The sequence below is a fragment of the Sciurus carolinensis genome, chromosome 3 (genome assembly GCF_902686445.1).
Source record: "Sciurus carolinensis chromosome 3, mSciCar1.2, whole genome shotgun sequence".
Taxonomy (NCBI): Eukaryota; Metazoa; Chordata; class Mammalia; order Rodentia; family Sciuridae; genus Sciurus; species Sciurus carolinensis.
In genome coordinates, this window is record NC_062215.1 from 1467382 (window position 1) to 1495200 (window position 27819).

Here is a 27819-nt window from a genome sequence, read left to right on the forward strand (position 1 = left end):
ATGTCGCCGGTACGCGCCGCTGCGATTCTTACTGGACTGGAGGAGACTTTTCTTTGTGTTACCTCCTCCCGGGGAGGGACTGCACCGCGTCTCCTTGTCTGCCACAGCCCGGGGAACCAGGGCCAGTCAGGAACCGGGCGAGGACCGGCGGCCATCGCGGCCGGGGCTTAGAGTCCTGCGGCCCTTAACTGTGGCGCCGTCACCCGCCGAGTCCCGGAGCTCCAAGCCCACCCCAAGCCCAACCTCAGGACAGGCCGCCGCAGAGGACCGCGAAGACCGCGCCGCAGCCCCGGGTAGGACTGGATCAAGCAGGGAACCGAGCGCAAGCGGTGCTATGCAGAAGGCCCCGCTCCTCCCAGATTATCGCTGTCGAGGGCATTTCGGAAAGAACTGAACCTCGGTAAACCTCCCCAAGGTGGCAGGGCGTGACCCCCGGAGCCTCGACTCCCCTCTTCCGGCGGCCTGACTCTAGTCTCCCGCGCTTCGGGATCCCGGGCTTCTTCAGGTTTGCTTTGTTTTCAACTTTTGCATCTAAAAACCCGCTCTTGCTTTGGCTGCCTGCTGGGGATCAGGGTTTGGGCCGGTCTGCCTCGCTCCGACCGGGTCTCCCTCGCGTCCGCGAGCGCAACGGGGCCTGCGGGCCAGGCCCGGAGCAGGCGCGTACCGGGTTCGGGCACTGCTACAAAACCCGCTCCCAGCGAAACGGCCGCGCCCACCCCCCCGGGAGACGAGTGCCAGTTGGGGTCGTGTCGGATCCCCGCGCCTGGGGACGCACCCGCCTGTGGACCCTGTCATGCAACTCATGGCCCCAGCCCGCGCGCTGCCCAGAACGCGTGCAGTGAAAACGTCCGATTGCTCTAGTGCCCATCCTCTACCCCCACTCCTCCCGGGAAAATTTTTTTCTGAAATGTTCTGAAATGAATTAGGCTTTTAAAAGTGAAACCCGAAAACCTCCCCTTCTCAGTCCCTTGCTGCAGCTGGGAAAGCCCCTCTGAGCAGCAGTCGTGGCCGCCACGAGCCGGCCGGTTCCTGGTGCCGCGGAGCAACGGGCGGAGCCCATATAGGGCTCTTCGGGCGAGGGTAGTTAAGATGGAAGAGCAAATAACTGGGGGTGCTCGTGGTTCCTCCAGAGCTGGGCGCTTGCTGAGTGTCTACCCGTAGCCACCCGCGGGGCACTAAGCAGACACAACCTGGCAGTCCCTGTCCTGTCTCGATTATTTATTTTTAATGCTGGGTGTCGATCGAGACAACAAGCGCTCAGAGCAAAGCAAGGACGCATCACGAGGGGAATTTTAAACCGATCGATAAGATTTTTCAGAGAAAAAAATAGCACTCATATATAAGTCCATCTTTTAGGAAAAAAAAAGCCTTCTCGACATTATAACGGATTTTTTTAAAAGGGAAGATATAATATTTCTTAACATCCACAATCCTGAATTTATCTTGCTAAAAAATGTAAATCCCCAAAGCCAAAATAAAAAATAAAATAATAAAAATACAAAAACAAAAAAAAAATGAAAGCAATTTCAGTTACTTACTGGAGGCTGTTTCCTGGATACAATTGAATGCAATACAATTAAATCAGTAAATGTGACTTTGTTTTGTATTCCTATTGGTATTTTCAATGTGCTGACTGTTGCACTGTAAATGCACCGCTTCCACAACAACGACTCTAGCGAGCCCATCCAGAGCGGCTCTCAAACCTGCAGCCCGGCGCGGCGAGACACGGGCCCTGCATACTAATAAGCTCGTGCCACTCAGCCTGGAGCAGCCCGCGCGCTGATTGGACGCGCGGCCCTCCACGGCCGGGAGCTTGTGCCACTCATTCGGCGTAAACAGGCTTCCCAATAGGCTGGCGCAGGGCCAGGGAGCTGCCAATCAGGGAGCAGCAGGGCTACTACCAAGCCCGATGGCGCCTAATTCAAGCCCAGCGACTGCGCAGCTCCTTTGCGCAGATCATTGCTGCTGAATGGGAATGTGGTGGCGCTGGGCGGGAGAGGGAACAGGGATGATAGAAAGCGCGTGTCCAGGTCGAGGGGGAGGCTTTTTTTTTTTTTTTTTTTTTTTTAAATCCGCAGGTCTAACGCTTGGTTTCTGTGCACAAAAGAAGAAACAGCAACGCCCCTTAAAGCAGATGCCCTTTTCACACCTGGGATCTCTCTGACAGGTGGCAGAACCTAGGCGCAGGTAGGCCCCATCTACAAGCCCAGAGGCCTTCTCCAGTTGCCTAGACCTTCCACCACTCTGAGACTGCCGCTGCTCGCCCGGAGCCCAGAAATGCATGCACACCCGCGGCTTGAGCAGCATGGGCTTCAGCACCACCCTGTCTTCTCCCGGCCTCAAACCCAGGGAAATGAGTTCTTCCTCTTCCACTGTCTATTTGCAAGCTCTCAATTTTATTTTCCTCTGCCACACCTGGCAACGGAACAACAATCAAAATGAAAATCGAGGATTTGTTGCTAAGACGGATTATTCTTTCTTCCTCTGCTCCTAGGTTTTAAGGTACTTTCACCTGATAATTTGGGGGTGGGGTCGCAAGGTGTGAAAACCGTGCATAGCATTTCTCAGTGCCTCAGTGCTCTCCTGCACATCTGCTAAATTCTCACTAAAATGGAAAGCAGCCACCGAACTATTATCTTTATTGTAATCATATTCAAACCACTTTTTAAAATATTTTGCAAGCAAATATTTCATTTAGAATTTGGTTTCTTATCCAAATGGTATTTCTTCTCGAGGAGTCGAGGTGATGTCTTAGTGGCGATGAATACATTATTTTTACTCCTCTCTCTCCGCTTGAAAAAGGATATATAAATGAGATGCCAACCGACACATTCGCACGCATTAGAATTGCTCCACGGTTTCGTTCCAGCTAGGAGGTGAAGGAGTTAAACCTGAGGCCGGTTGTCTAGTTTCTTTCCCCGCCCCACCCCCCGCCCGCTCCCCCGGGACTGCTGGGATTGGTTGGCACTTAGCCATCAGGCTGTCAATCACCGAGTGTAAACAAGGCGCTGATTGGCTGTTGTCCAGTCCGCACTGGGCCTCCTGAAAAAAGCAATTACTGGCTCCGCGGTTTCAAGGCGGCCCCAGGCCGCTTGATGAAAGGAGATAAGCTGGGGACTGTTTCCAGGATCCCCGCGGGCCGACCCCGGCAGCCCGGGAGCGGAGGTGCGGCGGAGAGCCCGTGGATCAAAGGAATCCGCAGAGAAAGGGGAAAGCGGGCAGACCGACGAGCCGGCCTTGCCCCCCGCGGGCCGCGCTGGCCCGGGTGGGGGCCGCGGGCGGGGACTCCGGGATTTCCCGCCCGCCGGGCACCAGGCCTCCGCCGGCGCCCGCTTCGGGCAGCGCGGCCTGGAGGAACTCCAGGTAAGCCCAGGCTCCGCGGGCCGGGCCGGGGGCGTAGAACCAGGCTCGCTGGCCTGCGCAGCGGGCCTGGGATCCGGTTTCGGTGACAGAACCCCTGCGGTCGGGGACCCTGACCGGCATGAGCAGGCGCCCTCGGAAGCGCAGCGCCGCAGCCGCTCCGCCTGGGGCGCGCGGGCAGGCGGAGAGGCGCGAGACGTAAATCCCGCAGAGCGCCCGGAGATCCGATTAGCGCGCGTCTATTCATTAGGCCGGGGGCGATTGAATTAGGTCCGGGGCGCGGGTCTGGGCTGGGGGCGGCGCGGGCTAGGCTCAGACGCGGGTGGGGGCGCGCGGACCACCGCACTCCTGGTGGCAACCGGAGCACCAGGCGGCCAGCAGTGACACGGGAATGTCGGGAGGAACGCGGTTGTAATGGGTCCCGCCCGGAGGGTTCAACCGAGGCTCCCCGCCTCCCACGCACACCAAGGAAAGGCGGCCCGGCTACGGAGAAATTCTTCCGGGAGGAGCCGTCGGGGACGCCGCGGTTGTAGCCCTCAGGAGGGCAGGCGCGGGTTGGAAGCGCGCAGCGGCCAAAATCTGGGTCCGCGCCGGGCGCCCCTCAGGCTGCGCCTTTTCCTGCGCTCCTTTGGAAGCCGAGTTTGTCACCACTTTGTCCACGGAGTTTGTTTTTTAATCCAGGAACCTTTTCTTCTTAAAAATTAAATCTTAAACCCCCATTTGAAGAAAAAAAGAACATATATATGAGAAAAATCTTGAATCCAACAGAGACAACACCTTGTCGACCGGAGGTGTCCCTGGAATTGCTTGAGCGCGCCGCGGTGGCCCGGCAGGCTCTGAGAAGGGGCTTGGCCTCCAACCACCCTGTGAGGGATGGATGGGTGGGCCACCAGCTCTCTTGAGGCCCTACTCCCCTCCAGAGAAGCCAGCTGCTTAGGCCTCTGGGACCACCAACCCATGCCCCCAAACGGGCCAGAGATGGTTGAGGGATCCTGGAACCTGGCTGATAAGGCACACCCTGCGCCCCGGTTGCAGTATGAGAAATGGTTATTCCCCAGGAGGTGGATGAGCACAGGATAGCGCGGGTGTGGGCCCCCTTCGCCCTTGGCTAGCGGGTTTAGATCCTGTGCATCGCAGCATCGGGGATTCCTAATTAAGGGGTGAGGGCTAGCTTCAGTACCCCCAAGTGCTGTCTCATGTCTCTCCTGTGTAGTGTCCCAGGGAGAGGCTTCCCAAGTGGAGAGGTCCTGAAGGGAACTTTCAGCTCCCTGTGCACTGCCCCCCACCTCTACCATCTCGTCTGCAGCGTTCACTTGAAAACAAATCTAGTGGGCTTTTTTCTTCTTCTTCTTCCTCCTCTTCCAATACTGTTTCAAAACAGTTGTTACAGCAAATAGCTGTAGACGGGCCTCTGCTGGATGCGGCCAGGGGCTGGCAGCTGCCCAGCGCAGGCGCCCAGCCCTAGGCAGCTCTGCAGGACAAAATAAGCTCCTCTGTTCCCCTCCCAAGGCTCGGAGTCCCGCTGGCCCAGGCACGTTAGGCTGGGCTCGCTATCTGCATAGAGGAGACCTCCTTGGTTGCCCTCTGACTCTCCTGCTGCCCATGGCTAACAAATGTTTTTAATTTTAGGGGAAAATAGTGGGATCTGCAGATAACCTTTGGTGGGGAGAGGGCCAGGAGGGGCAGAGAGAGAAGACAATAAGCCTGTCAGTCTGTTTTAAATTTTTTTTTTTTTTTTGGTTGTAGATGGATACAATACTTTATTTATTTTTATGTGGGGCTGAGGATTGAACCCAGTGCCCATTTGCTAGGCAAATGCTTTATCACTGAGCTACAACCTCAGCCCTGATATCAGTCTTGATGCTGGAGTGTCGGAAGTTTTCCAAACCAGTGGTTTCTTAGTGGAACCTAAGACACCCAGCCCCCAGCCCACCTGCCCAGCAGCCTGAAACCCTAGAAGCATCCTCAGCTCTCAGATCCATTCCTCCCCAACAGGAGCCCCAGCCACTTCCGCAAACCTGGTGGACACCATTCAGGGTTCCCTCTGGCCTGGGGAGAAGATGAATGGATACCATGCATAACCAGCTGTGCCCTGACACCTGGGCATGGCCACTCCTTGAATGCTCTACTTACATGCACACACATGAACATTTGTGCAGTTTTGAAAGGGTGCTCCATGAATATGCACATGTTCGTGAGTGCTCACATATCACCCATGTGTACACAAACCCACACTGGTACATGTGAGTCTCAGAGCATGTGATACTCCCACATGCACATGGGTATAAAATGCAACATATAGGCAGGGCTGGGATGTAGCTCAGTGGTAGAGCACTTGCCTAGCATGCCTGAGGCCCTGGTTCCATTCCCAGCACCACAAAAACAAAACACACACGCATGCAGAGACACTTCTACATCACACACCAACACATGGGCACATCCACATGAGAAGCACTCCTGAAAACTGCTATTACAGCCACAGCTGGGCGGCCTGTTACCCCCAGGCCCGTCCTGGAGCCCTGCGGCACTCCTGTCCTACCCCTACACTACTTGATACTAGCAGCAATCTAGGTTTCCCAGCTCCCAAATGACCAGGGTCCGACTCTATCTGAAATCATCAAATAATCATTTTTTAATATAAGGGGCTAGGGGTGTCAGGCAAGTTATATAAAATTGTGAATTAGTCACTGCTCCAAATAAATGCCTACTTGGGCCAGAGAGCAGCAGGGCTGCGCTGCCGGGTAATTGTGTGTTGGGTGTCTCTCCATTGTTCCCCGGGCCATTAGTCAAAGGGCAAATTAGAAACAATTTCTTGACGACAAAAATTGACTCTTAATTCTTCCCGCCAGAGGCACAAGGGGACAGGCCTAGAGGCCAGACCTGAGACCCAGGCCGGGGTGCTGCAGGCTGGCGCATGGAAGGGAAGGTAGGGGCTGACTGGGGGCCCTGGGACCCAGGTTTGAATTTCATCAACCTGTGAACACCTGCAGGTTGGACCCAGGCTTGAGAAGGAAGGGACAGGAAGTGTGGGCTGCAGCCTAGGTGGAGGCTGAGATGACCCACAGCACCCTAAACCCTCCCTCGGTGGGAGGGAAGCTGTACCTCACCCCTGCCCAAAGACAGTGTTTCCAAGGACAGCTCAGGAGGTTAAGAATTTGCTCCTTTCTCTTCAAATAAGAGGGACTGAAAAAAAAAAAAAAGTCAAGATAGTTCCCAGGAACTGCCCTGGTTGGAAGAATAGGTCCTGAGCCCCCTTCCCGTCTCCTGAAGGAAGACCTCCTCCACCATAGGGGGGAGTCTTTTCATCAGGACCTTTGTCTACATGGTGTTCGAGAAGCTCCCTCTTCTGTGCTCCAGGCTCCCTGAAGCCCTCCCAGGTGGGTCAAAAAGCCCTGGGTCCCCCAGAGGTGCTACTTGGAGGTTTGTGCCTGGGGATGTGGGGTAGCCTTTTCTTTGCCAGATCTTTCTGCTTTGGAACTTAAGCTTTGTTAGGCAGACTTATTTGGGATGGGACAGGAAGGTGAGGGTGCCCTCGATCCCCAAGAGAAGAGGGTTGCCTCCCAAAAAACAAAGCTTTCAGTCCCAGCACCTGTATTTAGCTGGACCCAGAGGCAAGGTGTCAGGAAGGGGCTGTCCCACCCACAGGATGCTGGGTTTTTGAGGCTCAAGGTAAGGGCAGAAAGCAGCCACAGGACGGAGGAATTGTCCCAGGGCCAGGCCTGGTTGGGCAAGTCCTCTGTCAGACAGCCCAGGGGGCCCAACTGTGCACCCAACCCATCTCTTCTGAGGGTCCATCCCAGCTCCAGATTAAGCAAGGAGGCTGGCCTAGGCCCGTGCTCATTCTGAGCCCCAGGGACCACCAGGGAGGCACAGGTTGTGCCTCTAAGACAGACCTCAGGACCCGGCTGTAAGTTTTAAACAGCAAGGAGAGCAGCCAGGGCCACCCCTCTGAGGGAGGCTTAACTTTTGTTGCTGATTTTGTCCAACCAGGTCAGGAGGCTGCCTAGCCCCCTCCCCTTGCAGGGAAGGTGCTTGTTAAACAGAGTTGTAATTTGTGGCTAAATATAACCCAGTGTGTTCACACGGAAAGTATAATTCAGGGTGCTGGTCGCATGAGGTTATCAGCAAGGAGACCCATCTGGGTTAAATCAAAGTGATTTTCATAAAGGGCAGACGCGCCATTGCCAGGCTTCTCCCTGCCTTTTTATTAGCAGCAGTACGGTTGTCATTACTACTAGAGGGGACCAAGGAGATACCTGGACCCCCGACTGAGAAACTAGGGGCCCCTACCCCTGCAAAGAGGCTGTGTCCCCCTCAGGCAGCTCATTCTGCTGAGTCTGGAGGTGGCCTAGAGGGCAGGAGAGGGCAGGTTCTCTGAAAACAGGGGAATGGCTTGGGGGGGACTTCCTGAATCAGGAATGACCAGTTCTGGCAGGAGGCTGACCTAAACAGCCTTCCGTCTTGGCTGTGAGGAAAGTCCCTTGAGGACAGGAGCCAGACCCAGGAGGGGAAGCCCCCTGGTCCAATGTACAGGAATGGGTGAGGATGGCTGAGTGGCTGCAGTGGCTTGCTGGGACAAGTGCCTGGGCAGGGCCTGCTACCAGGTGGTTTGTGGTCTTTCCAGGCACACCTCCAGGCAGAACAGGTTTCAGGTCCTCCCCGCAAGGGCACCTGCTCCCGCAGCCCACCACACCAGGCCTGGCTGGGGAGGGAGTGCCCAGGAGCTGGCTGCAGGGTGCTGGTCTTGGGTGTGCTTATTGGGGTCACTATCAGGGTATGCCTGGCAGGGCCTCCTCTGATCAAGCCCAGCTGGTTTAGGCAGGGTTCCATCTGGTCACCAGGGCCAGGAGCAGAACCTATAGGATCAGGTAGCCAGGAGTCTACGGGAGAGAGCCCCCAGCTCCCCTTACTTCACCCCAGTTCCTGCAGCGGCCTTGACAAGAGCCCAGGCAGCCAGCTGAACCGCCCCCTACCCGCTTCACCCACCCCATGGTGGCAGGAGGCCTGCTTCCCGTGGATTCCTTCAGTTCTCCATACTGGGAAAACCCCAGCCCAGGCCAGATGCCCCCACCCAGCACCACTGCCCCAGCAGAGGGCCCCATTGTGTAGGGTGCCACACATCGGAGTTGGTCCCACAGGTCACAGGCCTATCCTCCGGACACTACTGTCCTGCTGTTTCCAGAGTCCCCCATTCCCATCCAGCCCAGCTTCCTGCCCTTGAGAGAGCTGACTATCTTCCTGCCCTGGGGCACCCCCAAAACTTGTATCTCCAGAGTGATGGGCCATAGGCCCCTCCGTGGGAAGAAACCAAGCTAGTAAGATTGAAGACAGACACCTCCTTTTCCTCTCCCTTATTTCAGGGGGAATTGGAGTCTTTGGCCTGGTTACTGTCTGCATTTATAGACCAAAAAATAAATGATTCCCATCAAAGTTCCCACAGAGCAACCAGGGTCTGTGGTAAACCCTGGAAAGCCCTCTCCTCCAGTTACCAGAAGGGCAGTAGGGACTAGCCATACGACCACCTAACCCATGCCTCCCATGCCTCCCACCTGCCCTGGAGTATGGCCACTGCCTCTTTTGTTAAGAGGAGTTGATATATTCAGTTAATAGTTCAATAGGACTTTTTTGCGGTGCTGGGGATCAAACCCAGGGTCTTGTGCTTGCAAGGCAAGCACTCTACCGACTGAGCTATCTCCCCAGCCCTCAATAGGACTTTTTTCTGACCTGCACAAATACGCATTCAACCCCAATTCAGTGTGTGGATACCTCTGCAGTTGGTACTTGCCCAGCCAAGAGGGTTTTCAGAAGTGCCCCAAAGGAAAACCCCCTTCCAATAGTACAAGCCAGGGCGCGGGGGCTACCCTGGAGCCAGCCTGAGCACCGCCAGCCCTCCCCAGCCACTTCCGCAGGGCCTTTTTGAGCACATTCCACTCAGGCGGGCGAAGGGTTACCGAGCTCTGTGTCTTACCCCGCGCGTCCCCTGGGTCCATCTCAGTGTGCCACCGCTACCCAGACGCCACTGCCTGCTTCGCTGCGCAGCATAAGGACAAACATAAATGCGGGCAGCGAGTTTTCTTCCTCCCGAAATTGTTTGCCTTTTACTTAAAGCTGACTTTTCACTGCAGAAAGCCTCCTGAAGCAGGTGGTATAAAATTAAAGCCCCTACAGCCAAGCCAGAAACAAAAGCGTCTCGAAGTGCCGCCGGAGCGGGCGAGAGCACCCGGACCCGCGTCCGGAGAAGCGCGCACGCACCCACAGAAGCGGGTCCCACCTGCTCCCCGGCCGCCCTGTCCCCGAGAACCAGGAGGCGCCATAATGGCAAATTTATGGCCTGGGTGACGTGCTTCCCTCTCCCACAATGGGGCCGGTGACATTAAACAGAAAATTGATGAGAGAAGAGCGGAATCTAATCTCTCCCCACGCCGCCTCGTCTTACTTTTCGGGGAGGGGGCTGGGGACAGGAGGAAGAGTGGTCCCCCCGAGTTTTGCACCCGCGCCAGAAGCTCCTTCCCCCCAGATCCCGTGCTCCCGGCCGCAGGTGGGGTGGGGGCCGCGACCCTCGCGCCGGGGTCCAGCAGCCACGTCGCACCGGCTCAGAGGACCCCAGGCCCCGTTGCGCCGCAGTCCCTGTTTCCCGCCCCAGTCCCGGACCCCCCGCCACGCGTTCCTGCAGAGCTCCCTGCCCCCACTCAGCGGAGGGGGAAGGGGGGACCGCGGCCGCTCAGCCCCCACATGTGAAAAGACAGCAAGTGACGCGGGGCGCTTCTGGGGTGGCCGCGAGCTCCCGCTCCCCTCCGCCGGCCGCACGGCTCCCCTGCGACCCGCCCGGCGCCTCCTGGCACCGAACCCGCCGCGCTGCGTCCTTAAAGGCGCCGCCTGCTCTGCCAGCCTTTGTCCGCCCCTCTGGGAAGGTCAGGAAGCGGGGAGTGGGGGGCAGCGACAGTGCATGGCGCAAATCGCATCTCCCACCCGGATCTCTTCCTGGGCCGTGCGAGGGCCTCCAGGAGAACCGGACCCAACCGCCTCTGGCCGCGGGTTGCCTGGGTGTCCCAGGCTTGGGTCTTGTCACACATGCTATGCTGGGGCCTACAGCCAGGCTAAGGACTGGGCCTTCAATAAGTGGGTGCCAGGAGATGTGCTTCTCAGGGAGAATGGAGAGAGTCCCTGGGGACCTCTGGGGAGAAAGGTCATCCCCAGAGCCAAAGGGCATCCAGAGGCCATGAACAAAGTCCAGGTTGGGGCCTGATGGGCTCCTAGGTGAGGCTTCTGCCACTTGTGCCTCCATCACTTTCCTGAATGACATGGAGGGTGTCTGGGTGCTAGATCCTGCCCGGGACCCTCAACCTCTAGGCAGCCTGGGCCGATGATGTGGCCAGTTCCCAGATGAGCATGCCGAGGGGTGCCTGGCTTGCCTGCTGCTCACCTGGCGCCTGGACACTTAGGCCCTGAATTATTCTTCTACAAAGCCAAGGTAAGGATTCACTGGCATCTGAGTCCCAGTAGCCCTGAGACCTTTGAAGTTGGGACTTCCACCTTGAAGCCTGGGCCTCCCTAGCACCCACAGAAGGGGGTGCCTGGGCGGCCTCTCCGCAGGCCCCACCCAGCTGGCCTGTTTCTCAGTCACTGCCATGATGCACAGCGAGGCCAGCCTCTGACTCTGCAGTTAGAAGGAACTGCTGATACATGGTGAGAATCTGGAAGCTAGATCCCAAAAGGCCAGACTGGCCTGGGACCAACAAAATTACCTCTATCAGGCTGGATGCAAACCTCCACTTTTAGGTTCAAAAATCAGTTGTGAACTGCAGGGAGCTTCCCGCTGAAGACAGGATGAGCCAGCAGCAGCTGCCTGTCCCGTTCAGGCGGGAGCACCCCCGCCCCGCCTCCCAGCCCTGCCCTCTCCGTGGCAGGCCCTTGTCTTGGCGGTCCAGCAGCTGAGCCTGGCTGGGGTGGGGGTGGGGGCTCCCAGGATGTCTGACCCAGAGCTTCTGATGTCAGGCCCACCGGGGGAGGGGACGCAGCTGGGGACAGCAGAGAATGGGGTCCTTGTGCCACTGTTGTCAGGCCCAAGGCTTAGATGAACACAGCTTTGTCCGCACCCACACCCCGTGGTGACCACGGGACCGGGACTGGGGGATCAGCGGGCCTCAGAACAAGAGCTGCATGCGTTTTTGGCTTTTTGGCCTCAGTTAACCCTTAAGTGGGTGCTGGATTCAATCTCCCCAGCCATGTGCCTGGCACCTGGAAGCCTGGGGGCCCAGGGCATGCAGAGGAGAGGAATAGCCTCAAGCCCAAGGTTGGAACGTGTTAGACTCTTTTTTGTTTTTCTATGAAAATGGCTGTGGCCATTAGAGGCAATGAGAGGGCAGCTGGGTGAGAGGGTCCAGTAGGCGTGATTCTGACAAACACAGCCTCCCGCACAGAGTCCTGCTCCCAGCCCAGACCTAGCTGACAGCATAAGTCCAGAGACAACTCCCCAGTGGACTTCCAGAGGAGGAGGCCCCACCTGGGCACCCGTCAACCCATCCGGGGATCCTGGAGACTCTGGGGTGAGGTGGAGGTGAGTCTAAGGGGGAGGATCTTGCAGGGACTCCAGAGCAGTTGGGTATGGTGGGCCACAGACCCTGGGAGCAGGAAGGGGTGGACAGGTAAGGGCCATATGTGGACCCAACCACTTGGGGGGCAATAGTAGGTCTGCGGAGGCAATGGGGTCTTCCCCGTGCCTTGTGAATGTTGAGGGTGGCAGTAGATGGCAAGGACACTGGAGGGCCCGAGCACCCCTCAGACTGCAGCCTCTGGGCCTGCCCACTCCTCTTGGGCCCACAGTCCAAGATGTGCACTTGGACAGTGGCAGGGTGGTGTGTTTCCCCCTCTTCTTTGTGATTCTATATGTAAATACGTTTCTCAAATTTCCCTTTGGAATTGTATTCATTTTGTATTGAAAACCAAAACAACCGGTAAGCAGCACCCTGAACAAGTCTGCAGGTCCATAGTTAGTGGCTTGCTGCGAAGTAGGTCCAGTCCCTCAACCCCAGGACCATCCCTGCCCTGAAGGCCCCTCATGGGATTGCAGGAAGGGTGCCTCCGTTTGCCACACACACTCCCCAGGCCCTCTGGAAATCACCAGCTGGATTCCAGGTGGGTGCTCCCAGCTTGGGGCATGCAGGAGGAGTACAGACCAGCACCTGGAAGTTCTCCTATTTTCCAACACGGGTGCAGCGCGTGACAAAGTGGTTGTTTTCTGAACACCCAGAGGAAGGTGCCCCAGTGACTGGCCTTGCTGCCCAGGAGAGGCCCATGGCCCCTGAGGAGCAGTCCAGCAACCCATGAATGTGCCATGATAAAGCAAAGACGCAGGACACTGGGAGGGCGGGGCATATGGGGCCCGGAGCTCCAGAGGTTGGGAAAGGCTCACAAGGGTGTTCCAGAGGCTCAGAGCCCTGGCCTTGGGGTGTGCTGTGTACCAGGGCGTGGGGTATGGTACAGGTGAAGGGCCACCTGTCTTTTCTAGCCTCGCGGCAAGGTTGGGCCCACGTGGATCCCTGCACTCCTATTCCCCCACCACCAGGGGGAGTGGGATGAAAATCCCCCCCCCAAGCCTGCCCTGTCCCTACCCCAGGATTGGTGTCCCGGAGGACTTCTAGCAGAGGTGGGTGGGAGGTGGGCTCCAGGGGTCTCTGACTCACTATACACAGGGGCTAGGGATGGTCTGCAGTCCAGAGTGTGGACAGCACAGCCTTAGGACTCTCAGACCCCAGGGAGGGCAGCAAAGGTTCCCCAACACAATTGAAGGGGCCACTGCCACCCTCCTGGGAGCGCCTCACCCCTCCATGGCCAAGAGGAAGTGCCAGGCATGGCAGGCACAGCTGTCCTGGCAACTGACTTGGGAAGAGACTGCTCTGGAGCCAGCATCCGTAGGAGGGAGCCAGGTTCAGCCCCAGGCATCCCCCTTTACCAGCAAGGCCCCCAGCAGGCAGCCGGGGAGCTGATGGACAGGAACCGGGCCTAACCATCCCCGGCCTGCAAACTCTGGGAAATGTGGAATGGTCTGGGCACACCTCAGAAGGGCCCCAGTGGTCATTGGTTCAGGATGACCAGCACTGAGTCTGATGCCGGAATAGCCAGTAGGGGATTTTGCCAAGTGCTGGGAACCTCTCTGGGCCGAGCTCAGCCCTTATGTCCCCCAGTACCACAAAGCAGGCACCAAAGCAAAGGCTGGGAAACAGCAAGCTCTTCAGTTCCCACCTGCCTGGGCTCCAGTGGGGCTGTGCCTCTGCTGCCCACCACCTTCCTCCCCTGGGGGAGCCACACCCTCAGCCCAGCCCTGTGCTTCAGTCCGTGTACAGCTTTGTCTTTGTCCTGGCTGCACCCTGACTAAACAGGGAGACCTCCCCAGGTCTTTATTTATCTTTATTCTTTCGGGAAGGAAGTTAGATGCAGGACGTGTTCCTAAAGGCCAGATCCGAATGACCAGCTTCCAGGGTCCCTCCTCAATGGGGGATTATTGGGGTTCCTGAGGGTTCCCCCATGTACCCCAGGCACTTGAGAGCCTGCCAGAGCTGTCCCCTGGCCTAGATCAGGGTACAGAGGAACTGCCCCAACTCTGAAAATGTGAGGATACTGGACCCAGAGAGTGGGGTCACTGTCCTCAGTCACTCCACCTGAGAGGGACAGCCAGCATCTGGTCTGCCCTGACTGTTCAGCCTCCTGCCTCCAATCGCAGTTGTCACCCAGGTTGGAGCCACAGCCAGCTGCACTCACTGGGCTCTGGGACAATGTCCCAGGCCATCCTTCCTGCTCAAAGTACATCCCGGGCCATGCCCCACCTGGCCAAGGGCCACCTGCCAGCACTCCCCACCACCTCGCTCTCTGCTCCCAGTCATGGGCCCACTCACCCACTTTCCTGAGCAGTGCCAGCACCTGGCCAAATGGGGCAGAGGGAGGCAGTGCCCTGCTGTGTGGGACAAGCACACCCATCACTGGGTGCATCAGGGACCCAAGATGTCCACACCAGTCAGGTGTGGATGGGGCTCCTACAGGCTCCTGGGACCTGACCCCCACTCCTGCCTTCCCTGCATTCCACCTGGAAGTCCTTTGGCCAAAGGATGTGAGGCCTGTCCATCTGCATGGTGCCCACTCTGGCTCCCTCAACTCAAAGTGGGACTATAACCAATATAGCTGTGATTCTTTTTCTTGCCTTTTGGTGATTTAAGCCCTTCTTTATCTTGGATATTGCCTTAGGGTTCTGCAGAGAGATAGAACCAATAGGAGATATGCCACACCTGTATCAACATCTCTGTAAGAGATTTTTTTTTAGAAGGAATGGGTTCACATGATCATGGAGTTAAGTCCCAAGATCTGCACCGGGCAGGAAAACTGATGGTACGGTCGAGGTTTGGGGGCAGTGCGTGTTCCAGTTCAGTCAGGAGGAGGAACTCCCTCTTACTCTTGAGAGAATCAACATTTGTCTCCCATTTGGGTCTTTGTTCAACTGATTGGATGAGGTCCACCACTTGGAAAGGACTGTCTGCTTCACTCAGTCCACATTCACCAGTCAAATGCTAACCTCATCCAGAAACACCCTCACAAATGCCGGAATTAGGTCTGAGCAGACACCTCAGCATCCCCTGGCCTAGTCAGGTTGACACATAAAATCAACCTTCATAGGTGAATTCCAGCAGAAGGGGAATCACTGGGTCATCAGGGAGGTGCAGGAAGTACCAAATGGCTTTCAGAAGCAAATGTGCCCTCTGCACGCCCACTGGAAGTGAGCACCCCTGGGCCCTGGGCCTCACTGGCATTTGGAATTGCCAGTCTTCCTCAGCTCAGCCTTTCTGATGGATGGGAAGGGGTCTCCTTGCAGCTTAATGCTTGTTCCCTGATGATTAGAAGGCCGACCGATTTCTCATCTGTGTGTGAGTCATTTCTTCACCCTTCGGGTCCAGGAGGTCTGTTCAAATGTGTTACCCCTTTTAAAAAGTGGGTTGATGTGTCTTGTTCTTGTGGATTTGTAGCTCTTGACAAGATCTAGACACAGATCTTGGCTGGTCGCTTCTACACTCCTGTCAAGAGGCATGTTGGTTGGGCTTAGCATTCACTCAGAGGTTTCTCCAAGCTGGTGTTTCTTTCTTTTTTTCCCTAGAAATTGAGCCCAGGATTGTTCTGCCTCCAAAGTACATTTGTGGCCCTTTTTATTCTTAAGTCAGGGTCTCACTGAGTTGCCCGTGCTGGCCTGGAAATTGCATCCTCCCACCTTGGCCTCCCAAGTCACTGGGATTACAGACTGTGCACCATCAGACCAGCTCCAGATTCTTGAATTTCATTGTGGGATTGTTTTTTGGTTTTGTTTTTTTTTGCAGCGATGGTGACTGAACCCAGAGCCTCAGGCATGCTAGGCAGGAGCTCTACCACTGAGCCACATCTCCAGCCCTTTTACTTCATTTTGAGGCAGGGCCCTGCTGAGTTGCCCAGGCTGACCTGGAGCTTGTGACCCTCCTGCCTCGGCCTGCTGGGTTGGGGTGGGGGCAATTACAGGCGTGTGCCATTGTGCCTGGCTCCACGTTCTTAATTCTAATGAAATCCAGTCTTTTCTTTCATAGTTAGTATCCCTGGCATCAGAAACCTCTGCTGGGGCTGGGGAGATAGCTCAGTTGGTAGAGTGCTTGCCTTGTAAGCACAAGGCCCTGAGTTCGATCCCCAGCACCCAAAAAAAAAAAAAAAAAAAAAGAAACCTCTGCTGACCACAATGTCTTGAAGATTCTTCTGTTTTATTCTAGAAGCTTTGGGGTTTATTTTTCACCTTTTGGTACATGATCCACTTTAATTAATTTTTGTATGATGTAGAATCGAGGGTCAGCTTTCCTGCCTGCCTGCCCGCTTCGATGAAAGGCCATGCTGCCTGCTGCATGGCAGTGGCCTTTGTTAAAAATCAGTGGGTCGGGGGAGGGGCAGCTTTCTGGGCCCACCCTCTGGTCCCTGGCCTATTTGACTATTCCTGTGCCAATCACTGGGGCCTTTGCTGGCTGCTCAAAGCCCACCCAGGGGCTAAGGCAGAGGGGCCCTCAGGGTGAGGCTGCAGGGCCCTCCTGGGCAGTGTCCACTACTTGCTCTACCTGCAGAGCATTCTCTCCCAGAGCCTGACTGCAGCCCTGCAGGAGCCCACCTCAGAGGTCCTGAGGGGCTGTGGCTGCGGGGGGACACTCACGGAAGGGCACGCCAAGGGCCAGCCCCTGCTCACAGCAGCCCTGCACAGAGAACCCTGGTTCAGCTGCCCCATGGGCTTCTAGGCCATTGCAGGCGCTGCCAGCTCGCAGGAAGCAGGGACACCATGTGGAGCTGACACTGAGTGGAGCTGCACAGTAGTGGGGCCTGGGACAGATGGTGTCAGTTAGGCAGCATGGCCAGGGCTGCCTGGTAGAGCTGTTTGAAACAGGGAGGTGATGTTGACATCTGAGCAGAGCTGGGGGAGTGAGGAGCAGGCCTGCGGGAGGAGAGTTGCAGGGGACCTGCAGGGCCTGGGCCCCAGGGCTTCCAGCAGGAAGGAGGCCAGGACCTTCCATGGGAGCAAGACGGGGAGGAGCAGGGACAGTCAGAGTGCAGGGCCAGGAGTGGGACCAGAGGTCCTTCAGATCCTTCAGACCCTTGGCTACGGGTCAGGTCCAGTCAGCCCAGGGTCTCCTGGGCCCCGTGCCTTTGGCTCTGCGACTGACGTCCAGTGGAGGAATCCACTGTGAGGAAGGAGCCACAGCCCTGGAAGAGGCCCTGAGGGTCCTGCCCAGCAGCAGGCAGGTGGAGAGGAGGGGCTGCCAGGGGGGTGGGAGTGAAGCACTGGCCCAGGCGGGGGCAGAGCAGGTGCAGGGCTGGGGCTGGAGCCTGCGGGCTGGTGTGTGGCTGTGCCCTGGGCAGGGGGGCAGGCACGCTGCCTGCAGTCTGGGACCTGCCCCTGCAGGGGTGGGGCCCTCCACCCGGCTGAGTGCCAGGCAGGCTTCCCGGAGACTTGGACTCGGCCAGCAGGAGGTGATTGTCAGGCAGCCGGCTAGTTCTGGAGCGTGCAAGGGACGCCCTCCCTGCCTGGACACATGGCTTTGGGAGCTGAGGCATAGCAGGGAATAGAAATCAGTGGTGTGGAAGGGGTCATGCTGCAGGGTCTACAGGGGACAGGACAGCGCCCCAGAAGGAGAGTTCAAGGAGGGGATACCAGAGAGGCAGTGGGCCAGGGTAGCGTCAGGAGGCCTGCAGAAGGAATGTTCCGCCAGGAAGAGTTGCCCGGAGCCAGCCAAAGGAGGCCAGAGCACTGGCCCTTGGATCTAGTGCTATGGTGGCTACTGGTGATCTGCCCAGGCAGATCTGCTCCACCCCTCCCCCTTTCAGGCTAAGTGCGAGTGCACAGGCTGACCCCTTTCCGACCAGGCTCAGCCCCAGCATCCCCTCCCTGCCAGGCCAGCTAGCCCCAACCTCCTGACCCCCAGGAGGCCCTCGCCTAGGCTGACTGGACTATGCGCTGTTGCCAAGGGGCTGTGCCTCTGTGTTCGTGGCTGGTCCTCCTGGCCATCCCAGCTCCCCAAGATCTCCTCTAGCACTAGAAGGAGGAAATGGCCTCGTCTTAAGTCTTACTCCTGTGACCTTGCCAGGCCATGTGGTCCCGAAAGCACAAATCTTCCACACCCCAGGGTCTCCCCAACAGTGAGCTTCCGTTGGCAAAGCCAGTGCAAGCAGTGTCCTGGGTTGTCACAGCAAATGACCACAGACTGGGCAACTTAGATGCCCAAAATTTATTTTCTCATGGTTCTAGAGGCAAGAGCTGGCAGCAAGGTGTAGGCAGGAGCCCTCCAGAGGGGCCTACTAGGGTCTGGCCAGCCTCCCTGGCCTGTTCCCTCTAGCACCCCACCTCTGCCTGCTCCTGTTCTTTGGTCTCTCTGTCTCAGATATCCCTCTGTCTCCCTTTTATTTTGTCCATATTCTTTCTGAAAATTTTATGTGGTCAGATGGGGAAATTGAGCCAAGCGATTGTAACGAGCCACATTTGAATTCCAATCCATGTCACTTCATACACCTAATTACTGTGCGACTGCTTCTGCATTGGCCTCTGAGTCAGAACAATTCACTTTTCCCATTTGGGGAGGGGGGGTGCTGTCTTATTAGGTGTGGACCAGTGAGGACCATTGGCTTGTCCCGCAACTTTCAGAAATGCATTTTTTCAGGCTGGGATCGCAACACAGTAGTAGGTTGCTCACCCAGCATGGGTGAGGCCTTGGCTTCAACCCCCAGTGCTACAAAATAAACAAGTGAATAAATAAATAGATGGCACCAGGAAGGACCAGCAGCTCATTGGGCTCCTGAGCCTCCTGTCCCCGTGCCCATCCCAGTCCTGCCTGTCCACTGGCCTCAGCCCCCAGCAGTCTGGCCCAGCACACACAGTCTCCTGATGGACGGTGGGACTGACCCCATGTCCAGTGTGACTCCCTCCCCAGTCACCAGTCTCCACACTGCACATGGGGGGTACTCCTGTGGGCCCTGCAACCTCCCAACTGACCCTACAAGAGCTGGAGGGCCCAGAGGGCTGGATGGGCTGCCCCCTGCTCCTCCCCAGGTTGAGGAGCAGAATGAAATCAGTCCAACTGCATCTGTTGAAAAGTGGCCCCCTGGCCATCCTGCTGTATCCTCTCACCATCCCAGGGCCAACTACTGTTGTCCCTCTGCTCTGTGCCAATGAGGAGCAGTGGTCACTCTTCTAAGTCGCTATGGCTGTGGACAGACCCCAGGGCAGCCTGACCTCCAGCACTGCATCCCCCTGGCTCTGCAGCTATGTATCTGGCAAAGTGTCACTCAAAGTGGGTGGGATCCCCCCAGGGCATCAATCTGGAGCAGCCTGGCAGAGGCCGCACACATACGCCCCTTTGCGCTTGGTCCTGAGGCCTCAAATACACCTAGACACTTTTATTGTGGTTTCTGGCATCTTCTTTCTTGTCATCTCTATCCCCTTCCCATTGTGTGTCTCCCAGAGTGGCCTGAAGAAAGGGGTCCTGGAGGGGACAGTGCAGGAGTCCATGTGTCTAGACATGCAGGTGTCCAGGGGTCCATTGTAGAGCAGGGGCTGGGCTGCAGGTCCCCAGACCCCTCCAGGTCCTGATTTATGGCTCATTTCCAGATGAGGTCATCCTGAATTTATGTTGGACACTCACTCCAATGACAAGTGTCCTAATTAAAGAAAGGCAAAAACTATTTGAGTCTCAAAACCACAAAGGGGCAACTGTGAAGATGGAGGCAGAGACCAGAGATGCAGCCACAACTCAGAACGCCTGGGCCACCAGAGGAGGGAGGAGCCTCAGAAGGTGTTCCTGTGAAACCTTGGTTTTGGACTTCTGGGCTTTAGGACTCTAAGAAAATGAGCTTTTATACTTTTAAGTCTCCCAATTTGTGGAAATTGTTATAGCAGATCTGGGAAAGTAATACAATACTTATTTTAAAAGTCAAAAGGCTGCAGGACGGGGTAGTAATCCCAGTGACTCAGTAGGCTGAAGCAGGAGGATCGCAGGTCCAAAGCAGTCTCAACAATTTAGCGAAGCCCCCCCAGCAACTTAGCGAGACCCTGTCTCTGAATAAAAAATAAAAAGGGCTGGGGGTGTGTTTCCCTGGTAAAGCACCTGAGTTCAATCCCCCAGTACCACCCCCCCCAAAAAAGTTAAAAGGTGGTACACACCCGTAATCCCAGCAACTCAGGAGGCCGAGGCAGGAGGATCCCAAATTCAAGCCCAGTCTGGGCAACTAAGCAGCCAAATCCTGTCTCAAAATAAATTAGAAAGGGTTGGGAGTGTAGCTCAGTGGTAAAGACCCCCTGGGTTCAATCCCCATACCTCATAAATAAATAAATAATAAACAAATTCAAAAGGTATAAAAGATTCTAAAGAGAAAATTCCACTGGCACCTGCCCACACCACCCGCCACCCCCACAAAGTGCAGGCACATCAGCACGGAAGGCCAGAGAGGCACTTGGCTCGGACAGCACGGCACACCCCTCTGCCTGCACTTGGCTTCTGTCGTTCAGCTCAGGGCTGTGGGGACCTTTTTGCCCCTTCTGCAGGGTCACCTCGTTCTTCCTGAGTATGCAGGGCTCTGTTACCTCACCTTTCCTCTTCTCTCCAGGTGCAGAGCCAGATTCCAGTCCAGGTGTGGTGGGCAGGTGGTCCCTGTATGTGCCCCTCCTCTGCCTCTGGGTGTCCTGGTGAGAAACCCCTGCAACCTCTGGGGTGCTGGGTCAGAAGTGCTTCCCTTGCAATGAATGTTGTAGGTGCCTCCCAAAGGTCGAAGGTCATTCCAACTTGCGCGCTCTCCAGCGGGCCCAGCCTCCCCCGTGCAGCCCGCACTCAGGCAGCTCACAGGAAGAGGAGTGGGGTCCCCAGAACGCAGGGCAGGCCCCCAGGGTGTGGTAGAGAGCCTTGACCTCTGCTTTCTGGCTTCCTGCCGGCAGGCACAGCTCCGCGCAGAGAGCTGCAGGAGTCTAGGGCCACGCTGGGCGCGGGCTCTGCTCTCCCTGGGCATGTTGATGGACATGCAATCAACCTGCCTGTGGTTATGTTGGCAATTGAACTGGAGCAGAAAGTTAGGACAGAAACCAGGGCCTTTCAAGTGTCGACAGATTCACCGAGCTGGTGCACCTGCGTGTGGGAGCCATGCTCCGGACTCGCTGAGGGAGAGGCACGTCAGCTCCAGCCTGGGAGGACTGGCCCCTCCAGCCCTTTCCCGGAGCCCAGAGCCCAACAGCCACATCTGGGCAGAGGCTGGGATCCCTCCACTGCAGACGCTGGCTGGCGGCTCCACGTCTCTGTGAGTCTCTGTGAGTCTGTTTCCCCACGTTGCTCATGGGAGACAGTCTGCAGGAGCAGCTTGGCATCATCTGATTTCCTTCTTGAATTCCAGATGCTAGACTCAGTCTGATGCTGCAGAACCCTGAGGAGGATGCGGGCCACCCCCTGCAGTGCGTTGCGGGGGATCCATGCTCTTCGGGAATGGTGGTGCTTAGCAAACCTGCCTGCCGCCGGGGGGTCTGAAACAGTCAGACAGGGCCTGTGCGCCCGGGACCGGAGCATCCTCTAAGCTCCAGGCCTGGACAGGTAGGTTTTGTCTGCTTTTTTGCAGGACTGGGGGTGGAACCGGCCCTTGAGTGTGCTGGACAAGAACCCCTCCACTGAACTACATCCAGAGCTCCCCTGCTCCTTGCACATATTTCATTTTGAAATAGGGTCTCGCTCAGTTGCCCAGACTGGCTTGAGCTTGGGCCCTCCTGCCTCAGCCTCCTGAGTAGCTAGGATGACAGCTGTGGCCACTGTGCCAGCTCCAGGACAGGTTTTACATGGCTGGATGCCTGGCGGAACCTGAGCAGTGGTCCCCAAGTGGGGATGCCTGGGGGCACCAGCTGAGGTGGGGGACTCAAGTTCAGCCTTCGTCATACACGTGGGAACCTGAGCCTGGGAGGTCCTCAATACTGCTCAGGCCACAGAGCTCTCACACTTGAGGACAGCCCTGAGACTGACACGCCCAGCTGACCCCCGCCAGCCAGCACACTTCCAGAGGCGCCCCAAGCCAGCAGTCCCCGGCTACTGTGGAGTGAGCAGACAGTCCCTGAGTGGGGTCCTACGGTCCTGCTGAGCACCTCATCTGGGGTGAGCTCATCTCCAGAGCCCTTTGGGGCCACTATGGCCAACAGTCCTTTTATCACCTCTGCCTGTGGCTGCCGGCTCTGCCCCTCGGTCCCAACTCCAACCTCCCAGGGTCCTGGAAGGCAGCAGCTGCAAGCCCTGGGGTCTGTTACAAACAGCTCCATCCCACTGTTTCTGTGTCTGTCTCCCACAAGATGGTCGAAGTGCCAGCTCCCGTGCCTGTGACTCAGTCTTACTTGGAGACAGGCCTCTGGAGTGTGAGTGGGCTAGGGTGACCTCACTGCCCGTGGTGAGGCTGGTCACTGAACTGGTCCACACGGATAGTGTTGGAACCCCTGCCCCGTCAGCGACAGGGAAGAGCAGTTTGCACCCAGAGAAGGGAGAGGCTGTGGAAGAGGGAGGCAGAGACAGAGCAATGCGTCTGCAGCCGAAGATCCCAGCACTGCCAGCATCCAGAAGCTAGACAGACTGGACCCCAGGAGCCCACCCTGCCCACCCCTGGGTTTCCAGAGCCAGGAGAAAATACATGTCTGGAAATACATGTTGTTCCAGCCCCAGGTTTGTGGTCATCAGTTACAGTGACCCAAGGAAGGTCACACCACCTCCTCCCTGCTCCAGGGACCAGCCTCGTGGGCACTTGGGTGGTGGTGACTGGCAGGAAGTGTTGGAGCTGAGTGCTCAGGAAGCGACCTCACGACCAGGAAGCTTCCAGTATGGAAAGGAGAAGTTTGGAATCAACTCCAATGTGCTGGGCTATGGCTGCAGTGTTGGTGTGAACACAGTTTCCCAGTATAGACAGATCCAGGAACGGATGTGGGGAATCCAGCTCCATTCCAGAGATAGCAGAGCACACCCAGAGCCCAGGTCCTGGCTCCTAAGTCCTGCCTCCACTCCCCAGAGCAAGGGCCACTCTGGAAAAGCCGAGCCCAGGGCTGGGGCAGTGCATGTTCATTCTGAGCCTGGCATGGCTGGTTGTGCTCAGGAAGTGCTGGAGAGCGACAGGGAAGACAGGAACAACAGGGACGTTGGAGAGGCGGAAGACGGTCAGAGGGCTTCCCTCGGGCCAGACCTGGGACAAGCTGAGCAACACAATGTAGTAATGGATTGCTATCTTTATTTGCGACATAAATAATTCATGATAAAGATAAATGATTGAATACGTGAATGGGGGAAAGCTGCCTCTTAAATGTGGAAGGAACAGTGGGATCAGAAAACTTCCATTTGGCAACCGGCGTATTAATAATTGATTCAGGGAGGAATCAACAGCGGATGCTCCAACTGCTGGTGAAAGGTCGAAGGAAACAGGCTATTTACTTAGCCTCCACGAATCTGCTCTCAGAGCGTTTGCTAATTATTACTTAGTAATTAGTAAGTTCAAAATACTAATTAATTAACTGCACCATGGAGGAACCTGGCAGATGTCACCTTAAGCCAACTGACGAATAACATCACCAGCTGGGTTTGCTGGGCGCTGCTGTCCTCAGTTTCCCCATCTGCTAAGACATGCTTTGCTGGCTTCTGCTTCCTCCCAGAATTACAAGCCACTGACCCCAACTATCCAATCAAGTGTGGAACCAAATATTTGAAGGACAAAGTCACAAAGAAAGATTTGAATTCCACATTGGAGGACAGGAGAGATTCATGACAACAGACGGACACGGAGACTGGGATGGGTTCTGGACCCACAAGAGAATTCCCAGGGCAGTTCATGTAATGATTCGGGTCTGTGGTTCACAGTGGTGTCCTAGCAACAGCAAGGTCTGACGTTGATGGTCATGCTGCTGATGACGTAGGACCTGGTCAGCGCTCTGGGAGACACTGTCTCGAGTCACAGTGGGCATCTTGTCGGCCACTTACTCTTAAATGGTTCAAAGAGCAGGGTAAGAAAGTGTGATGCAGTTTAACTCTGGGGCATTGGGGCCACAAGGTTCAGCACTCTTTGCATTACCAACAACTTTTCTATGCTTTGGAAGTTATTCAACAGCTAAAAACAAAACCTGGATCAGAATATGAAAAGACAAGCTGCAGACTAGGAGAAGGTATCCGGAAACCACTTCAGACCAAGGGCTAGTATCCAAAATACACGAAGAATTCTTACAGCTCCATGGTAAAAAAGCAAACAATTTGGTTAGAAAATGAGCAAAGACGTGAGCAAACATTTCATTAGCAAGGTTATACAGATGGCAAATAAGCACTAGAAAGGATGCTCAACATCATCAGTTGTCAGAAAAATGCAAATTGAAACCACAGCGCCATGTGGGTACACACCTATCAGAATGGCTAAAACGAAGAATAGTCACAAAACCCATTGCTGTGGAGGACGTGGAGAAACTGAACCAGTCTTGCACTGCTGGTGGGAAGGCAACATGCTGCCATCTCTCCGGAAAACAGTTTAGCAGCTTCCTAAAAAACAAACACAACCTCAAATTGCATTCCTGGGAATTTATCTCAGAAAAGTGAAGTTCACACAGTATCTCTAACAAAACATCCACGGCAGCTTCATCTTAGCTGAACAGGGGCAACAACCCAGATGACTTTCTGTGGGTGAATGGTTGAAGAACCTCCACAGCTCCATGCTGTTCAGCTGCAACTGGGGTGCATCTTAGCCTGTGTGAGGCCCAGGGTGCCATCCCCAGCGTGGCCCAGAAGAAGGAGGAGGAGGCTGGGCTTGGCAACACAGGCCTGTAATGCCAGCAACTCAAGAGGCTGAGGAGGAAGATCACAAGTTACTGACCAGCCTCAGCAACTAAGTGAGACCCTCAGCAACTTAGGGAGACCATGTCTCAAAATAAAAGTAAGTAAACAAAAATGGGGATGTAATTTGGCAATAAAGCATCCCTGGAATCAATCCTTAGGAAAAAAAGAAAGAAAGAAAGAAAGAAAAAACAGAGAGAAGGAGGAAGGAGGAATTGACAGAACCTAGATGAACCTCCAGACACCAAGAAGAAAAGCCAGTCCCCAAAGGTCACATACTGAATGAGGTCATTTGTGTAACATCCTTGAAATGACATGTCATAGATATGGAGAAAAGAGCAGGGGGTCTTCAGGGGCTGAGGAGGGATGGGGAGTGGATGAGGCTGCAGGGACAATAGAGGAAACTCCCATCCTAGCTGGACCCACATCAGCCGCCTGCTGTGATGGTCTTGTGTGATCTCAGGATGTACCTTAGGGAAAGCCGGTGAAGGGTCTGTGGAGTCTCTTCATCTAACTTCTGACACCCCATGTGCATGTACCATCATTTCAAAATAAAAGGCTTAACAGAAAAAGAATCCTAGCATGTTTGTGCACACACACATCATGTATGTGTGATTTTATGTAATTGCTGAATACCCGCTGCTGTATTTGTTACATTCATTGGCACACACTTTAGAAGTGTAAGTGAATTTAAAATTGTAAGAGTCGGGGCTGGGGAGATAGCTCAGCTGATAGAGTGCTTGCCTCACAAGCACAAGGCCCTGAGTTCAATACCCAGTACCACAAAAATAAATAATTAAATAAATAAAAATAAAATAAAATTGTAAGAGTCTCTAAACTGGAAGTTCCGGGGGCCGGCACTCTGCATTCAGCAAGTCCCCAGGTCTGTTTGTCACTGGAGGCCCAGGAGAACTGCAGGCCTATAGAGAAGACAAGCCTCTGCTCCAACCCTGGCCTCTGCTGAGCCCTGCCCTTTGCCACTTCTCTCTGGTCCTAGGGAATGGCTGAGCCCTGCACAGCACCAGTGCAGGAGTCTAGAAGCCAAAGCTGGGCACTGCCCTCAAGCTGTCACAGCCTGTTAGACAAGGCTAACGTGGTCTAGGGCCCAGACTCAGGGGACCACAGTCCGGCTGCACGCTCCTGCGTCGCCCCACCTCACGCTTCACTGACCCCAGGCTGCCTCTCCTCTAGCGGAAGCCCTGTGCACACTGATCTCGCCAGCGCCCCACCCAGCCAGGCCCGGGGTCCACCCTGCCTGGACTCAGTTTCTGTGAGCAAGTGAGCAGAGGCCCAGTGTGGAGGAGGCCACTGCCACCACACCCCGTGGCTTCTGACCCACACACCTGGACCACCGAGGGGTGGGAACACGGGCAAGTTCCACTGGTGTTGTGCAGAGTCAGGGTCCCCCAGGAACCCGCATGGGAGGCGTTCAGGGAAACACCCTGCGAGCCTGCTGGGCCCCCACTTAAGTGGCCTCTTGCCCTGGCCAGGAATCAGGGTTTAAAACGGGTGTTCCAAGAGATGACCCTGCACAGGGACAGAAATCCCTTGCCCCTGGGATTCTGACCAAGGGAAAAGAATTTGGAAAACATTTCCCTCAAGTGGCAGTTTGGAAATAAAACGGGTTCACCGATTCTTTGGCACTCTTCCCACCGGGTGGGTCTGCAACCCTCCCTCACATCGGGGCTGGGGCCCCAGCTAAAAGCTGACACCAAGTGTCAGACACATGAGGGAAGGAGTTTCCCGAGGACTCCAACCCCAGGCCACTGAGTCCTTGCTGGTGGCTGAGACCTCCTAGCAGATGGGGCAAAGAGAGCCGTCCCTGCTGGGCCCCGTCCAAGCTGCTGACCACATAATGCGTAAGCACAATAAAGTGACGGCTGGGCTACCAGCTCCGTTATTCAGCATTAGTGGCTAGAACACTGAAAGTGCCTCCCGTGTGCCACCAGCAGGATGGCCCTGGGCTCCTGCCACTTGATTTCAGGAGTGAGCCTGCTTCCTTCCTGCTGGACACCAGGATGGGCAGCTCCGGGACCCCTGACCTCAGAGCCAACCGGGAGGCTTCCCGCTAACTTCAAGAGTCCTGGCAGTTGTGTTGGACACCTGGTGTCCAAGTGGGCAGTGACCAAAGGACAAGGAGGGCGCCAAAGAGGCTGTGACTGGGGGCACAGTGGTGCGGCGGCAGGTCCCACCCCGGGCAGGCGGTCATCCAGAGGGAGCATGCAGGGAAGAGAGAGGGCACTGGTCTGCCAGTGGTGGGCTGGGAGGCGTCCCTCCAGGAGGTCAAAGGGAGCGAGGGGCCGCGCCAGGGCCACGGCTGCCAGCAGGTGGAAGTGCAGCTCTGGGAGGTGACTCCGAGGGATGAGGTCGCTGGGCGGGCCCGGGCAGCCTCAGTGGCTCCACAGAAGAGGAAGGAGCCCCGCCCGCCGGCAGAGCTGTGTTCTCCACGAGGCCCTCGCGCGTGTTTCCAGCCCAAACATCTTTCATCATGTCATCCTCACATGCCGCAGGGCTGTTCCTCCGGCCGCTTGCAAAGCAAGGGGGTTGTGATGCCCGAGCCGCTAGCCAGCAACCTCCACGCTGCAGGGCTGCTCTGAGGTGGTGGTGCCCGTGGTGCCCGCGGTGCCCGCAGAGAGCAGGGCTCAGCAGGCGGCTGGCGAGGAAACCAGAGAGCCCGTGGTCTCGGGCGTGTAGGATCAGAATTTAGAATCTGCCTCCAACCCTGTGGTAAATTTTCTCAAGCACAATATTTTGACTACAATGCACGATCAATAACAACTAGTGTATTAACGTTATTGTTTTTCAGACTGGAAAAATGTTTACTAAACTGTCACAAAGAAATGATGTGCCTCTGTTTGGACTATTTGATTTTAACATCTACTTATGAGTATCCCATGCACCCTAGTCTTGCACCAAAGTTATGTATTCGTACTAAATTACTACTAGCACAGTTAAACAAAATAAACAAAAAGCTTCACATAATGTTCACACTCCACTTTTTTGCAAAAATATTTGACATAAAATCTGTGATGATTATGTGGTAAAATATGGTTTGCTCTTGGACTTCTCAGCCTCCAGAACCTGGAGCGAAATACACCATTTTCTTTATAAA

At 55.8% G+C, this 27819-nt stretch overlaps 2 protein-coding genes across 3 annotated transcripts in view; one reads left to right on the forward strand and one right to left on the reverse strand.

The window, feature by feature from the left end:
- The window catches only part of Bahcc1 (BAH domain and coiled-coil containing 1), a 60838-nt gene extending 59141 nt beyond the window's left edge, over positions 1–1697 (reverse strand). For both annotated transcript variants that reach the window (XM_047545106.1, XM_047545103.1), the window contains exon 1: positions 1539–1697. The gene's annotated coding sequence lies outside the window, so the exon portion shown is untranslated. The remainder of the gene's footprint in view (positions 1–1538) is intronic.
- On the forward strand, positions 1–27819 carry LOC124978830 (collagen alpha-1(I) chain-like). The gene is made up of 9 exons (XM_047542673.1): positions 1–9; positions 77–293; positions 1852–1980; positions 2495–2502; positions 3106–3363; positions 11781–11917; positions 20500–20578; positions 20825–21180; positions 21274–27819. The coding sequence occupies exons 1-9, from the start codon at positions 1–3 to the stop codon at positions 21278–21280; spliced, it is 1200 nt and encodes a 399-aa protein (XP_047398629.1). The 3' UTR covers positions 21281–27819.